Here is a 15,719-nt window from a genome sequence, read left to right on the forward strand (position 1 = left end):
GGTGCCAAAAAATCATTTCATCTTTTCAATGAAATCATTACTTATGATCTGATATAAATATTTGGTGCCCCAGCAATTCCTATGCTGAAGCTAAAAAGCACACCGGGAATATTAAGCAAGCCACTGTTCTCCTATTGTCCCTTTCCAAAGTATATAAACTAAATCTGTGGCTGAGCAACTATAATGGCTTTGATGCAAGGGTATACTGGTGCTTCTAGAAGCTGTAACCACGCTTTACTTTACACAAATGTTTTGAAAATTAGATTTTCATGGGTCCTATTTCAATTCCCCAGGAGTTTACTGTTAGCCAAATACCAACAGAGTAAGCAGACAATACAGTTTATTGTGTGGAAGAAAAACAGAACCCCACAACAGACTTCCTGCTTTTGTAATCAAGCAGGGGAAGAAAAATTCCAGATTTAGGGAAATTATTAGTGCGTGGTTATTAGAAGCACTGCACTTGAAATGCCAGCTACTAGGTGTTCTAAGAGAGAAAGCTGTATTCAACAGTTTGAAAAACAAGTGAAATAATCAGAAGAGTGACCAAATAAACAATAAGACATGCAGAATGAATACAGAAGCTTTGTTTGACCCAGAAGGTGACTTTTCACGTGCATTGCCCAGTTCATGTGAAATTAATGCACTTTTCTTCCTACTTTCATAACCTATTGCTTGACTGTAGTCGTTTTGAATTTAAAAAAAAGATCCTTGGTTACACACACCCTTAGAAAGACTCCCTACTCCTACAAAGTGAAATTTAAAAAAAGGAATGAAATGAAAGAATGTTCTCCTTAACTTAAAAACCAATGTTATTCTTAGTTTCCCAGTATAAGAAAAATCATATCTTGGTCCTCTCATTCTTCCCCTCACCTCCACACTGCATTTCAAATGAGTTTAATTAATTACTAGGAATGTAAAGAAACAAATCTACACGTGGAAGTGTCTCATCTATAACATACTAAGAACAGAGGGCGACGTTTGTGGGTCTTTAACTCAGCCAAAGAAATTCTATGTCGCCATAACACAGTTTCTCTGATGCTGCAAGAGACTCAGTTACCTGGTCTAGCAAAATTGCATCCTATTTCAGAAAGAGTATTTCACACTCTTTGGATTTCATCAAATCAACTAAGAGGAATCTTATACTAAGCTGGAACAAACAAAAACCTATTAAAAAACCCCAACACAGACCAGAAAAATACAACACTTGGAAACAGGACTCTGACATGCTAATGGCTGGGGACATTAGTCCAGCGCAAGTGACTTAGGCTGTTTTTCTGCAATACTTAAATTTGCAAGATGCTGCTTTAGGGTGACTTCACTTCTGAAAAAAATAGCCAGATTCCCCGTTTCCTGCAGACAAATATCAATCCTTGAACAAAGTACAAGCAAGTTTACTGTGCCTAGCCCAACGCAGGCACCTGCACAGTCACAGCAAAGCTACCCCAACAGCTGCTACCTAAGGTCTCCCTTGCTCACCAGCAAGGCATAACCAGCATAGCCCCCCTCCGCCCCCTTCTGCCTCGTGGTGCCTCCAGCCTGTGCCCGCCTAACGGCTGTTAGAACAGAGCATTTACAGCTTGCCTGCCTGCCCTGCAGACTCTGCCACTTGCGAGGGCCTTCAGACCTCCAGCCGCGCTAGGGAGAGGGCAGCGCTCCTCCTCCAGCCTTTGCTTGTGCTGCTACTGCAATCACTATGGTTAGCAACACGTGGAACAGAAAGCCTGCCCTGCGCGACGCTCCCTACGGCTACCGCTAGCAAGCTTGTTTGGGTTTAAAATAAACAGATTACTCTACCTTGGATTTCCTTGCCCCTTTCTTGCCGCCTGTTTTCTTTGATACAGTTTTTTTCTGTGATGGAGACTTTGCCTTCTTTGCTGGAGGAGGAGTGATGATGGCTTCCAGTTTTCCTTTTGATCCCCGCTTCTTTGCCAACAGCTCTGGGTGAATATTGGGTAACACTCCACCACTGGCTATGGTGACCCCTTTCAATAGCTAATCAAAATAAAAGTTGTAAACGACACATTTCAGCATTTACTCACCAATGAACAGACAATGGCACTTCCTGCAAACTTTGTACACTGCCTTGAGTTTTAACTGGTTCTTGTATGTTTCTCAAACCATTATCTTTAAAGTGAGACAGGAAATGTATGAAATGAAGTTGATCACGTACTAAATGTTAACTATAAAGGGACTACATATTCTTCTTGCATATATGCTCGTTACTGCCAATCTCTCTTGGGCTCACACAAGTTCTGTTTCCGCGAAGCCGTGCCATGAAGACTGTTACCCAGCTACTGGAAAACAGGACAGCCCCGGCCACGGACACGAGAGCTTTGCAGGGCAGCTTGCGCAAGGGATGGGACCCCAAAGTCTGTGGTACAGGACTGCAATGGGTACCACACTGTGGAGAACATAATACATGTCCCAGTTGTTGAATTTTCTTGAAAAGGCATTTTTAAAACAGATATTTTTTTTCTTTTTTTAAGAAAAAGAAACTTCAAATGAGGGTAACATTTATACAAATCTCTATACCTGGAAGTCTTTCTTCAAAAAAATCTTTATGTAGTTGAAGAAAAGCAGATCACTATTCAAAAGTGTGCAGTTCATTCAAGCCTTTAAAAGCAGAGGTGAAATATATCATGTTCTGTATTTAAAACCACTTGTAACTTTTTATACATCTAACTGGGACTAATTCACCACTCGGGAGGACACAAACGGTGACATCAAAGTCCCTCAGGTACTCCCACCTTCTGATTCGTGTTCGCTGCTCCCCAACCACAACTCAGGGAGGCTCCACACTCACAAAGGGATGATGAATGGAAAGTAGGATCAAATTTCAGACAAAGCCAGAAGGAGGTTGATTTGGGGATTTTTTTTTTTTTCCTGCTCCATCATGACACACAGGTTTGGAAAAGTATCTTTTCAGATGTGTTTTTACAGCACATCACACAAAGGGACATTAATGCTAGCCAGCGCCTCTGGCTGACACCACAACGCTGTAATAATGATGATGCCCAAATATTTTTTGGCTAAGGTAAAGACATCTCTAAATCTGCAAAGGGGACAGACTTGCAAGATTTCCAGACCCTCTTAATTCTGTGGTCAAAATGACAGATGTCAATGGGAACAGGACAGGTCCCACTGAGTCCTAAGCTGCTTCGTGGGGAAAACAAACAAACAAAAGCATCTACCAGATTTTCCCCATGTCTCTGTAGAGTTTATGACAATGCCCCACTCTAACAGAAGCAGTTGTAGCAGTGCGAGCGAATGTCATATGACATCTCCTTTGCATTTTTAACACATTTTAAGAGTCCTGAAACACCAAATTAAGCTGAGTGCTCTAGTTAGTTACACAGGCAGCGTGCTAGTGAGCGAACGAGCTGTTTCCTGGCGGGCTACTCAATAAGCCAAGCTCCTGAGTTACAATTCAGCTATACAGAAAGACAATTTTAAAAGCCCTAAAGGAAATCCTGGCCCTCACACGATGGAGCTTTTTCTTACCTGATTTAATTCTTCATCATTTGCTACAGCCAACAGGATGTGTCTAGGAGTGACTCGACCCTTCTTATTGTCTCTTGCTGCATTTCCAGCCAATTCAAGAATTTCCGCTGGGGAAGAAGTAAGCCCCTTTTAATTACATTGTGATCATTAAGAAAAATCAATGTGTTATTTAGCATCCATGCAAAAAGAGATCTGAGTTATAACATGTTGTTCCTAACCGCTGAATACTCTCAGCAGACATCTAACCCTAAAATTATAATTTTCTTTTTATATCTCTAATCACTGAAGGGCAAATGCACACTTGAAGTCCTCTGGTCTAAGCATTATTTACGTTTTTGTCCTTGTAAAGCAGTTCCCCTAGATTCTCGACTTTTCAGTGTTCTTCTCAAGGCTAATCTGTGTTCACCTCCTAGCATCAATCTCCTGTCAGGTGATGGAGTGCTAGATGTACAAATGCTACAGTGTTTTTTCCCTCAAACCTGTCATAAATGTGAGTTCTGGCTTGCAACACTTCTACTTTTTTATTACTGGAAAAGACGCTATGCTCAACTTCTCATTTTTAACATTACGGAAGCATGTAAGCACACATCCAAGTCAGGACACTAAAAATACAAACTCTGCTGCTACACTGACTTAATGATTTTTTTTCCTCTCTTTGAGAAGTTGTTTCCGTCCACAAAAAGTAATTGATGAATCATGTTTGTTTGCTCCCAGTAAATTATCTCCTTAGAAGAAACTTCCAGTCCCAACAAAATATGTTTAAGAGCTGTGCATAAGATGGCTCTTATCGGAATTAGGAAAGATTAACTTGCTCCCTTGCAAGGACTTAGGAAGTGAAAGGCTAGAGCATTCACCTGCTAACCTATCCGTCTTCAACTCAACAAGCCTCAGGCAAAGAATGCAATTAAAGCCCGGGGAACAATTAAGAAAATGACAAAGCATGTTTTATCTGACTTTGCAATTATGTGCTCTTGCTGTTGCCATTATACATAACCTTTCAGTTCCCTCTGTACAGACTGTGTTTCACTATTGCTTCTGGTATATTTCCTTTTGCAAACCTGGTAATGTGTGGAGAAAAAGAGAAAAAAAGAAAATGAAAATGCCTTCTTAACATCTATTACACACTAATGTATTAACATTTAACACTAGGATAGGGTATGAGACTGATTTCACGTTTAACAACTGACTATACCGCGAAAACTCTCCCATAAGCTGGCTTCAGAGGCAAACTGAACTGAATTAAGACATTAATCTGGAAATGAAAGAGACTAAAATCAAAGCTCACGTGACCACATGCCTTTACCATAACACATAGTAAATCTTAAGTAATACTATGGCTTTTCATTAAGCTGAATTTAACATGATTCTTCAATTATTTTTCACCGTAAGTCCCCTAATAAGCTAGTTCTGACACTTACTGGAAAACTTACAGCTGCTTCTGGATGTTCTACAGTTAAGCTTCATCGAGGATTTTGGTAGGCTTTCACTGTTTGTGTTCTTCAAAGCGCACAATTAACTTTATTATAGGGCAAGATAGAATATTAAGTCTAAGCCCCCAAAAGTAACTCAAGGTTTCATGCTGACAACAATTGCTTTAATTTATTTTTAAAGAAGGATTAGCGGGGTAAGGTCAACCTGACTATGCTTTCCACACCTCCAAAGAACTCAGTTAAGCTGGCATAATCCTTTTCACATACTTCTCAAAAGCCACAGCTCACACGTGAGGTTTAGCTCGCGTTCAGGACTGCATACAGCCGCCTGTTGTGACAGAAGACCTGCACCACCTCCAACAGACAAGCTGCGCTCTCGGTTACACCCTGCGCATCCCCGCTGACCTCAGCAAGATTCTGTCTCACTGTAACAATGCCAGCATCTCCACCCCTCTAGATCAGGAATTGTTTTGTTTGTATCTCAGACTTTATTACTGGCTGAAAAGCTTGGGAAGGATTTGCTGCAAACAGCAGACTACTTTTAGGTTTGCCTCTGCTTCCCCACCTCCGCTTCTTTACTGCATCAGGCACTGCTAAACAGTTGGGCCGTGTTATTCTCTGCAACCGATCAGTGTAACTATGCAGACAGGTCATTTTGTAACTAAAGAGTCTTAGAAAGTGTTATGCCTGTAAAGCACAGAGGAATGTTTTATTTGTTCCTCATAAAACTCAAATGTCTGCCTTGTACAGTGGAGAACTGTTCTTCTAAGTGCTAAGCCCTCTTCCTTGGACAGGAAACTCATTTTGAAATTACAGTTTTCTAATGGTCCTTTAGGGAAGTTGAGGTACCCCACTTCCTTTTCAGGAACAGAACGCTTTGCACTGGCGTTGAGGACCGCAAAAGAGGATCTTGGGGAGAGGGAGAGAGGAGGAGGAGGAGGAGGGTGGAATTTTTCTTCTGGCCGCCTTCGCAGCTCTTCGATAATAACCACGCATTGCTTGTGCACGCAGAGACCCACAGCACAGAGAATGGCAAAAGTCAGCTATGCACACAAGTCTGGTCAAAGGGGGACTCTCCCCTATTTAAAAACAGAAAATTAGGAGGTATTCGAGCTGAAGCCAATATAGGCAACAATTTTTTGATTTAGCACTGACAGAGACAAACCTAATCCAAACCCAACAGACCAGAGCACTTACAAATTCTAGAAATGAAGACCTTCTGGATCCAGATGGGATCCGGATTACTTGCCTGGATTTTGCTTGCAGCCAGCTTTACTTTCACATCTGTTTTGTGCTACTTTAATACTAAAGATTTAAATGGTGTTTCATCCATGTTTTAAACCAATTTTAAATTAGATGGAAATCTAGCTCTCTCTATAAGGGAGCTGACCCAACTTGCCAGAATAATCACTCTGGATTTAGGTGTGGAGCTGGAAAGAGTCGTAGGTGGGAAGAGGCACTTAAAATTCAGACTGGATGTGAATTCTTAGGTCAGACCCATCTTTGGAAGTGCCATTCTACCAGGCTCAAAGGTTTGAGTCATTGAAGAGTTCTGCTTCATTAACGATAATCTTCCGATGGTGGGAAAAAATAGACATTCAAAAATCAACTCCTGCAACCGAACAGGGTCAAAAGAGAAAGCTCTGCTTGTAAGTGTTGAGGCAAAAGAAAGTGTTAAGAGCTTCCATGACATCAGGATTCACTCAGCTTGTATTTATCCCACCAGAAGACCAGAACAAGAACACTTTACAAAAATGAGGCCTCACAGAAAGGATGTAAGTTGCATAATGTCTATTCCATTCCTTTCATATATTTACTCAAGGCATTTCCCCCCTAGAGAATAATTACACTACCACCACTCAGGCAAAAGGCAACTCTGAGACACACTTCACAGAAGTACTGAACACCAAAATATCTGATTTTTTAAAATGAGGAAAATATACAATTTATTCAGTATTATAAACTTTTGAAGGTATAATTCTTCAATTACTACATATAGAAATCTTAGGTTAATATAAAGAGATACTCTTTATATTTGCAGAAATTACTATTTCTGTGCTTTTGAATAATTTCCAACAAAAAAACCCAAAACAAAACATGTATTACTTTAACTGCAGATATAAAACAATCCCGTGAAAAAAAGCTGAGAGAAGTATGTAACTAGGAAAGAAAAAAAGAATTACTTTGATTTAAAAGGCATAGTTATGATTAATAGTTTCCTTCTTTTCAGTCATCATTAAAGTAGAAGGTTAAAGTGGGAAGAGAAAGTCCTAAAAGTTAAGAAATTTTCTCTTAAAATTTACCGTAAAGGTAGTTCTCATTTATATCCACTGAAAAAAATCCTTTGTAATATTTAGAACTAGGCAAATGGATACGGGTAGTGAAAACTGGTCTAAGCCTGTTCTCAGCGCTTGAACCAAAACTGCTTTTCTTCTGCTGAGGTTTTTAAAAGTTCAGTTAAATATTTTTAAAGGAGAAAAGAAAACAGGTTGTATATCTTTGTACTTAAGCCTGAGATAAGACCACAGGAAAAGTTGTTCTCAAGGCATTTCCTACTCAAACGCAACCAAGAAGTGTTCGAATTCTCCACAGAAACCTCATCCTGAAGCAAGTTTTCAGGGCCAGTTCCGCATCCTTAACTTGCAGAGACTCCGATCTCTGGTCTTCTCTTGGCCATCTCACTAAGTTCCCAATTTCGTTATTTGCATTTCCCCGTTTCACAGTGGGACTGCTCTGCCTTGAATCTGTTGCTCTGGTGTTTCACAACACTTGCAAATTTTGGAACAAGAACACAAGGATAATTTTAACACAAGGTTAAAATGAAACAAATTACTATGAGAGCAAAACAAAGCAGACACAGTAGCAACTGCAGACCTGGATGGAAACAAAAGCAAATGCATTCTTCTCCCACTGCTGGAGAATGCTCTGGTTCATTGATCCTACTTTTCAAACAAAATATTACTGGTCATTACTGACTAAAACTCCTTTAAAGCCTAAATGACAAGGCCTTTAGCTTGTAATGCATTTCAGGATATAATACTTTCTAAATGTAAATACTCAATTCAATTTGGTCTGAGTTCATCCCCAAAATGTTGGGGGTTTTGGTTTGGTTTTTTTTTTTCCTTTTTGGTTTACAGCTCAAGCTAAAACACTGCTGTTGCATCGAACCCCTTTGTCCACCTTCTCTTCAGGGAGATGAAATCATAGCTTTGAAAATTAAACTCTTAACAACTAACAGGTGATGTGTTGACATGAGGCCAATTTCTGAACACGCAAGTTCCAACAGGAACAAGCCAGATATTTCTAAAAAATTTTGAAGCCCCTCCTCAAAAGAAAATTGAGAAATCAAAGAAAAATGAATGTTGATACAATTCCACTGAGAAAACATGTATTTGCTACAGAGCCAACTACATGACAAGGAGTCTGTTTATTGTACTTTAAATTAATCATCCTTCCATCAGCATTTTATTGACTTCAGAATCATTTTACATGATTCCGGAAGGTTTTAACCCAATCAACCCCAATCAGCCAAGACTGTTAAAAGAGTTTCCTGCATTCTTCTCTGTGTGTATTCCACCCAATCCCCCTGGAATCTGCAGTTGTGAGAGCGAAGGTAGAATCATTTAACAACACTTTCCCCCTCGTGCATTCCAGTAAAACAGTTCTCAGCCTCGGTTCAAAGTCATGGAAATTTGATGCAGTGAAAGTCAAGTCAAGAAATTTTACTGCTTCGAACTAGCCTTGATGAAACCTCAACCCTCAAGAGGGCAATCATTCTCTTAGGATGCGATAAAAAACCCAAACCTTTCAGTCTTTAGTGTCTGAGCTGTATCACAACTAGGCCCCTTACAGGAGAAACTCTTAACGTGGCCAAGTTACTCCAAGTTTTGCATTTCTGTGAGGCAGATGACAGACTGCTGTTTATACAAACTCAAGTTCAGGCCACAAAAGCCACTTCCACTTAAAGCCTTCTGATCTGACTCACGCTTCTTTTCAGCTTTTGTCTACACTTTAATACCATCCATTATTTTTTTTGTAAGAGATCCCATGTTATTTAACTTCCTAACTTTTAAAATTTTTTGTTAACCCTTGATCTGTTCAAGGTATGTGAGCCTACTTTTCAGGGCAATCTGAAAGCAAATTTCAACCCAAATGTTATTTACTACAACCGTCACACGCCGAGCACTAATTTAAAAAGCGATAGCCTATTTCTTCTCCACTGACTTAAAGAATCCTGATCTCCCTCAAATTAACCTTTTTTTCTTTTTCAGTGGAGCTTCCTCTACATAGCACTTTACACTTTGCTGTTACTCCTAACAGTTTACATATGTTTTAGAAATGCACTCGAACATGATTAATGTAACTGCTGCCAGACGTTACCTGATCAAGTGCAGCACATACTCTTTGGTCTGGCTGTTACAGAGTACAGGAGACCACTCATGCCTTAAGACTTGGTCCTAGTTTAGTCTTTGACCTTTGCAGGCACATGTTAGGAACCTGCATTTCCAAACATTAAAGAAGTGGCAGATGCCAATCATCTACTGAAACTCAGTGAAAATTTATAACGTTATTAACAAAAAGAGGCGAGGACTTCATATTGAAATTTTGGATTTTACTGAAGTGAGCTTGAAAGAGGAAATGGGTATGTGCATCAAGGGTGTCCGTACTCGTGCCACTACAAAAAGGAACAAGAAATACAACTCAGTGCCAAAGACTTCACTAAACAATGACCAAAGCCGATGCAATCCATACATGTTGCACTCTTATTTTTGTAGCACACTCGTTTCAACGTGATCTGGCAGATGGCGATAATGGTTTTATTAGATACTGCCTCAGACAGGGAGGGAAGTGGGACTCAATGTTTATTACTGAAAATATTATGACTCATTAAATTGCTGTTGTCTCAGAGTCTTTCCCCCACACCAAGTCTTTCTGTATCAAGTTAGCAAAGGAAGCCATAATAAATACAAGTATCTGCAGATAAACACAACTGTCATTATTTAGAAGAAAAAATATTTACAAATGTTTTTCCTCATTACTTTACAGAAGCAGTATAGGAATGACTATATAGTCGTCTGGAGAACAAAGCATGTAAAAATTCTATTACTTTGGGTGAACGTACAGACTTGCTCTAACTTCATTGGAACAAAAAACCACATCTAGCCTGACTGTCCCCAGCCAGTGCCGAAGAGCAGATGCTCAGGAGGATTAAATGAACAGGCAAACTTAAAATACTATTTTTCTAGAACATTCCCTCTGCTTTCAGCTATGTGCAGCTGAATAGTTTCCCAACTTAGAAATGCCACCCTGTTTAGTCCGCCAATGGATTTTATTTCTATGGATGTGTCTAATTGTTTTCTGAAACCATTCAGAATGGTTTGGTATCCGTTTTTGGTATCCATAACATCTGCAACAACAAGGCACGCTACATTACAGGCATTTTTGCAATTTGGAGGAAAAGTACCTCCTGTTTGTTTTAAATATTGTATTTCATTGTATTCCCCCTAAATTTATTTTTCCCCAAGGAAGTTTACATTGAGGATGGAGGATTTCATCTGACTGCACCTAAGAATCCACATAGAATTTCATCCCCAGAAGATATTCAGGGATAAACGTAGTGTGGAAAAAAGACCGAAGACCAAACACTTAGCATGATCTCAACTCAGGCATTCTTAAATAATCCTTATGGAAAAAAGAAAAGGGGGAAAAAAATCATGCTTACAATACTTAATGATGAGGAAAGAAACTGCATGCTACTCTAGAAAGGTAGGATGTCTTCCTGCTTTCTAGCTATTTGTGCTACCACTGTCAGTTCCAAGAATAAAGGGCCAAAGAAGAAAAGACTTCAGCTTTATAGATTCTTTTGTCCTTCTCAATAAGAGATACAACTTAAGACAAAGGTAAGGGTAGGGAAAAAAAAAAAACCTGTGTAGCAAAAACCAACCATATTTTTGTTTTACACTTCACTTAAAACACTTCAAAACAGAGGGTGATACCAATATTACATTGAACAGCAATTCACAGAAGTCATTACTTTGTTGCAGCTTAGCCAAATAAATAGATTTAACGCCTATTACTAGAAGAAAAGTGTTTAATTCTTGTATCTAAGAATATCAAAATATAATGAAAATTTAACATTTTCAAGGGAGAAAAATAATTTGCTGACCGTGATGTAAGAAACAAACCAACCCAGCCCAGCACTTTGTACATTAAGGCAATAACGTGCACGTCACAATGCAAATTCTGATGCATTTACCCCTCTGAAATAAGTGCCTATATTGACATATTGGTATTCACTGTTAGGGCTGGTGTAATGAGAACATGCTTTAGCTTTTATTGCTTTTCACCACATCTGATCTGTGTAGCTTGAAGAATACATCAGGACCCTAATCAGGGAAGTAATTTTGTATTGACTTAGCTTTTGTAACCTGGAGATCCATTGAACTTTATGGGACTGCAAGATGAGAGAGTCACATATGTAAGTGTTTACAGGGTTGGAGCCAAGGAAGGGCTTACCAGTGAAAGAAAAGTCTTCATTTATATACATTTGAAGCAGATTGATGCATTTATAAGTTTAGAAAGAAAATTCATCATTCAATTAGTAACAACGCCAAGTTTTATAGCTGAAGAGGCACTTGTTACAAATATAGCAATTTTAAATTCTGACAATCTCACTGCTCTTACAAACATGACCAACATGACACAAGTCTTACGTAAAAGAGGACTATTACAAAGGATCTTTGCTATGCTGATATTTTCAAAGGTCTCTGCTTGTGAGGCTATTGCCGTAAACAGCCCTGCTGTGTTTTAGGTCCAGTATTAATCCATATTAAAACCACACTGGATCTGAAGAGGTAGTTTCATGCTTGCTCAAGCAAGGCACAAGGTCCTACAAGCCCCTAATTTATTTTAAACCTCTTTTGGGACACAGTTTGTGGCACAACACTGTAGTAGGGATTCGTGTTTCTAAAGCTGCTTGTTTAAATAGAAGAAATGTATCTGGGTAGCAAATGCATGTTTAAATGGCATCGAAAAGATACTGTCAATTAATTATCTTCTTAAATGTCATTATTCCCAAAGGACTGTTATTTATGGTAGTCTCAGAATGCCTGGAACCTGAATCTGCCTTTAACGTAACCCTTTTTTAGTGCAGCCCTCTGAGCTCTCCTCTGCTTCCAAGCCGAAGTTCAGCAGTACATCTGCTTTGATAAACAGGGCAAATAATTGTTATCCTCTGTGACCCTGTAAAAATTTTCAGCAGCAAGCAGAACACAAGAGGTGAACAGCAGTTCAAGTTGATCAGCTTGCACGTCGGAAAGTGAGCATCTGAAGTGGGCAGTTAAACTTACTGCATTCAGGAAGGACTTTCATTGTGCAGCCAATCAGCAGCTGGCTTAAGAAAGTTTTCCACATCGAAAATTAATCAAGATGAAAACGCAACGAACTGAGCTCCAGCACATGAACCTCCATTAAGGGATTCTGGTGACATCACAAAGCCTGAAAACAAAAACTCAGGTAAGCACCAGAATGCTTCAGATGCAATTCTAACCGTGGGATTCAAAAGGTGCTTATTTTACATTTAAAAAAAAAAAACAAAAAACAAACCATGATCAACAGTACACAATGGCCAATAAAAATCTAGTTGAGAAAAAATGTAATGGAGAAAACAGACATTTAACATTTTCTCCTACCTTTACTTCAGTATGTACAGAACAAGTATAAATCAAAGTCTCATTTCTTCTGTATTCCTGTTCTCCTGCTGTTTTATAAACTTCTCCTTCTCCTCATTTGCTATGACATTTTAGCAATTGAAAATTATTTACAGTGTAGAGAAGACGAAGGGGGGCAGGGGGAACAGAAATCACTTGCAGGCCCGGTTCTTGCTGCCTTTAAATATGCTCAAGAGATTTCTGGTTTTTTTAAGGGCAAAGGAGTATCTTTTTCAGTTAGTAAAAAAGTTTGGACTATTTTGTAACTTGTGCAAGCTATACATCCGCAGGGAACGTACCCGATTTTGTGTATGGCTGGACCAGTTCTGACAAACGCAAACATCCAACTCCATCTGAGTGGCTGCAATGCCCAAATGAATCCATGCCCATCCTCCTAACTGACCTAAGTTTTTTGTTTGTTTTAATCATAAGCCGATTTTGATGTACTACTTTGCGGAGAAATTAAGGAGCAGATTGCAGTTTTCTGAAGTACAGTTAGGGAAGATAAATAGGCAACGAACCACTGTAAACCAAGTGCCAAAATAAGGAAAGAAGACAAAAGGAATTACTAACACTGAACTTCCTGCCAGCTTAAAGCGGTTGATAATGCTTAAAATTAGTTCTGCAGCATAAGCAGAAATTAATCAAATATGCTGCCTACTCCCTGCAACATAGGCAGCACTGCATGAACTGCTACTGCAAGGAAGGAAAAGAAGTAAGAACAATGCATTATAGTTCTTCAGCATCCACACTATTCATCCAGAGTAAAGAAAGGAAGTATATCCCCGAAAACTCAAAGGTACATTCTGCACATTCACCCATGAACACACTCTTGCATCCCATTTACAGCGGACATTACACATTATTTCCTTAGATGAAAAGCAGGAAAGTATAAGCAGGTGGTATGCTTAAGAAACCAAACCGCATACACTGGGTGGGCTGATGAGAGAATTGTTTTCTAGTATTACTTGTACATAACAAGAACCTTTAGCGAATGACTAAGAGAAGGAGAATATTCGCTCTGCAACCCATTTATGTTAAGTATATTGACATATAAGATAAGGAAAAACACTTTATTAGCTGAAGACCAGAAGACAAATTGTACGTCTAATACAGTAGTTTTATTATTATTCTTAAAGGTACTCTAACAGACAACACAGAGACGTACTACAGCCAGCCCCTGTAGAAGAAGTTGTCAGAAGCCAAGAGACTAAAAAGCAGCACAGCAAAGATGCACTGTTTTTAGTTCACAGCAGCTGAAGCAGCCAGACTAATTCCTGTGTGCTAAACCAGTGTGTGTTCCTGCTAGCGGAGCTGCACCCTGTATCAACACACTAATACAAAAGTACAGAACAATAAAAATGTAGTCTGAAAAAGCACTTCGTCAGGCACAGACTGGAGAAGGGCTTAAATTACAAATGGGCCCATACACTACAAGAAATTATAGAATGTGTCTTTTTACCTTCTGATGAGTAGCCATACATACATGGTAACAGTAAGTTACCTTCGAAGTACAAAGTGGATAAAGTCACAACTACAAATGGATCCAGAAGAGAACTCCAAGTCTGAAAAGCTTGAAGCACTACAGAAGTTCGGATCTCAAATTGAGCCAAAACAAAATCCCAGATCTGAGCTCATTAGGGGCTCATTTCAGATTTACATCAGAGTTACACTTTAGCAAAGGCCAACAGCATTAAGCACCTCGTCTTCTAAAGGATTAAAGTCAGTGCCATATTCTGCGCACATGAAGTAGTTTTCAAACCTTAGTAGGTTCTTCTCTGTTAGGTCACATCTCTGCCATTTCCCCTCCTAGTCTTTTCTGAAGTTCTCCTTTCCTACAACTGCTTTTGATATTTTACATTTTTCCTCTCCTTTCTGAATGCACAGGATTGCTTTTCTGATTTCGCCAATTTATTAGCATGGCACTTCACATGTCTCCTTCCTATTATGTCATCTTCCTGCTTTTATTTTGAAATAGTTGAAATGCTTTGATTGAGTCTCAGATCATGTGCTGACATGAGCATCTTTAAAAACTCTCCCGGAGAGAAGTCAGGATTTCTCCGGTTTTGTGAAGTACCAACTGCCAAGAGGTAAAAAGAACACAAACCAAAAATCTCCAAGCATCCCATTTCAAGGGAGTGTTTCTGAATTATACTGAAAAAAAATGAATGACCTGAAGTTCAGAAAACATACTGAGCATTAAAGGCTAAAAAAATTACACTATATAGAGTGTGAAAAACTTGCAGAAAGAGAAGGGGAAAAAAACCCCACCGAACTGAAATAGTCATAAAACACAAAACTATTACTAACTCAGTAAGGAAAGAAAAGAGTATCTGTGCTTTTGAGATGCATCTGTGTATAAGAATGAAAGAAAACCCTGAGATACGGGGTAGTAGGACTACGTCCTCTTCAGAAGCGGGGGGACAAAGCAGCTTAGAAATATTTAAAGGGAGAAAAAAGGTACACTTCCCCTTAGCTCTCCTTCCCCTCCCTCCCTTTCTTCTTCCTCCTAGAGAAGTGACATGTACAACTTTTTGGGGGCTTTTTTTAGTTGTTAATCTCCTCAGACAGTTTCCCAGGATGCACAGCAGTTAAAGAAACACCTTTATTTCCCCAGCCTATTCTTAGCTGCCTACACCATCACTGCCTCAGTACACACTAAACCAAACAGTTAACCAGTAACATGTGCTGCTCATTAGCAGTGCCTTAAGCTCACCTGTAATGTTCTGTTTCTTTAAAAGGGCAGCATTCAAAGCACCCTTCACCCTAAGAAGCATTTTATTTGAGTTGTTATTGCTGTAAGCAGGAACCTAGCTGAAGGAAATGTTAAATTTTTTAAGCCCATCTATGAAGTTTAAAAGCATTCTTTTAAAGAAAAGGCCCAAATAAAGAAAACTCTGAATGGGAACAAGTAACAACAAAAAAAACCAAAACCAACACAAAAAAAAGAAGGATATTTGATGGATGATAAAATTCAGTAATGTAATATGAATACCTTAATACCTCACAGAAAACAAGCACTCTAATTATTCCTAACATTACCAATCTTTAAGGGAGGAAGAAACTTTACAGAAAAAAA

At 39.1% G+C, this 15,719-nt stretch overlaps 1 protein-coding gene across 4 annotated transcripts in view; it reads right to left on the bottom strand.

Annotated features, from left to right (window-relative positions):
- LOC104049619 (core histone macro-H2A.1) overlaps window positions 1–15,719 on the bottom strand; it is a 47,238-nt gene that overhangs the window by 21,578 nt on the left and 9,941 nt on the right. For all 4 annotated transcript variants that reach the window (XM_064458345.1, XM_064458343.1, XM_064458344.1 and 1 more), the window contains exons 3-4: window positions 3,502–3,608; window positions 1,795–1,992 (exon numbers count right to left, since the gene is read on the bottom strand). In XM_064458345.1, the coding sequence (XP_064314415.1) occupies window positions 1,795–1,992; window positions 3,502–3,608 (305 nt within the window). The remainder of the gene's footprint in view (window positions 1–1,794; window positions 1,993–3,501; window positions 3,609–15,719) is intronic.

The sequence above is a fragment of the Phalacrocorax carbo genome, chromosome 8 (genome assembly GCF_963921805.1).
Source record: "Phalacrocorax carbo chromosome 8, bPhaCar2.1, whole genome shotgun sequence".
In the NCBI taxonomy this organism is placed as follows: domain Eukaryota; kingdom Metazoa; phylum Chordata; class Aves; order Suliformes; family Phalacrocoracidae; genus Phalacrocorax; species Phalacrocorax carbo.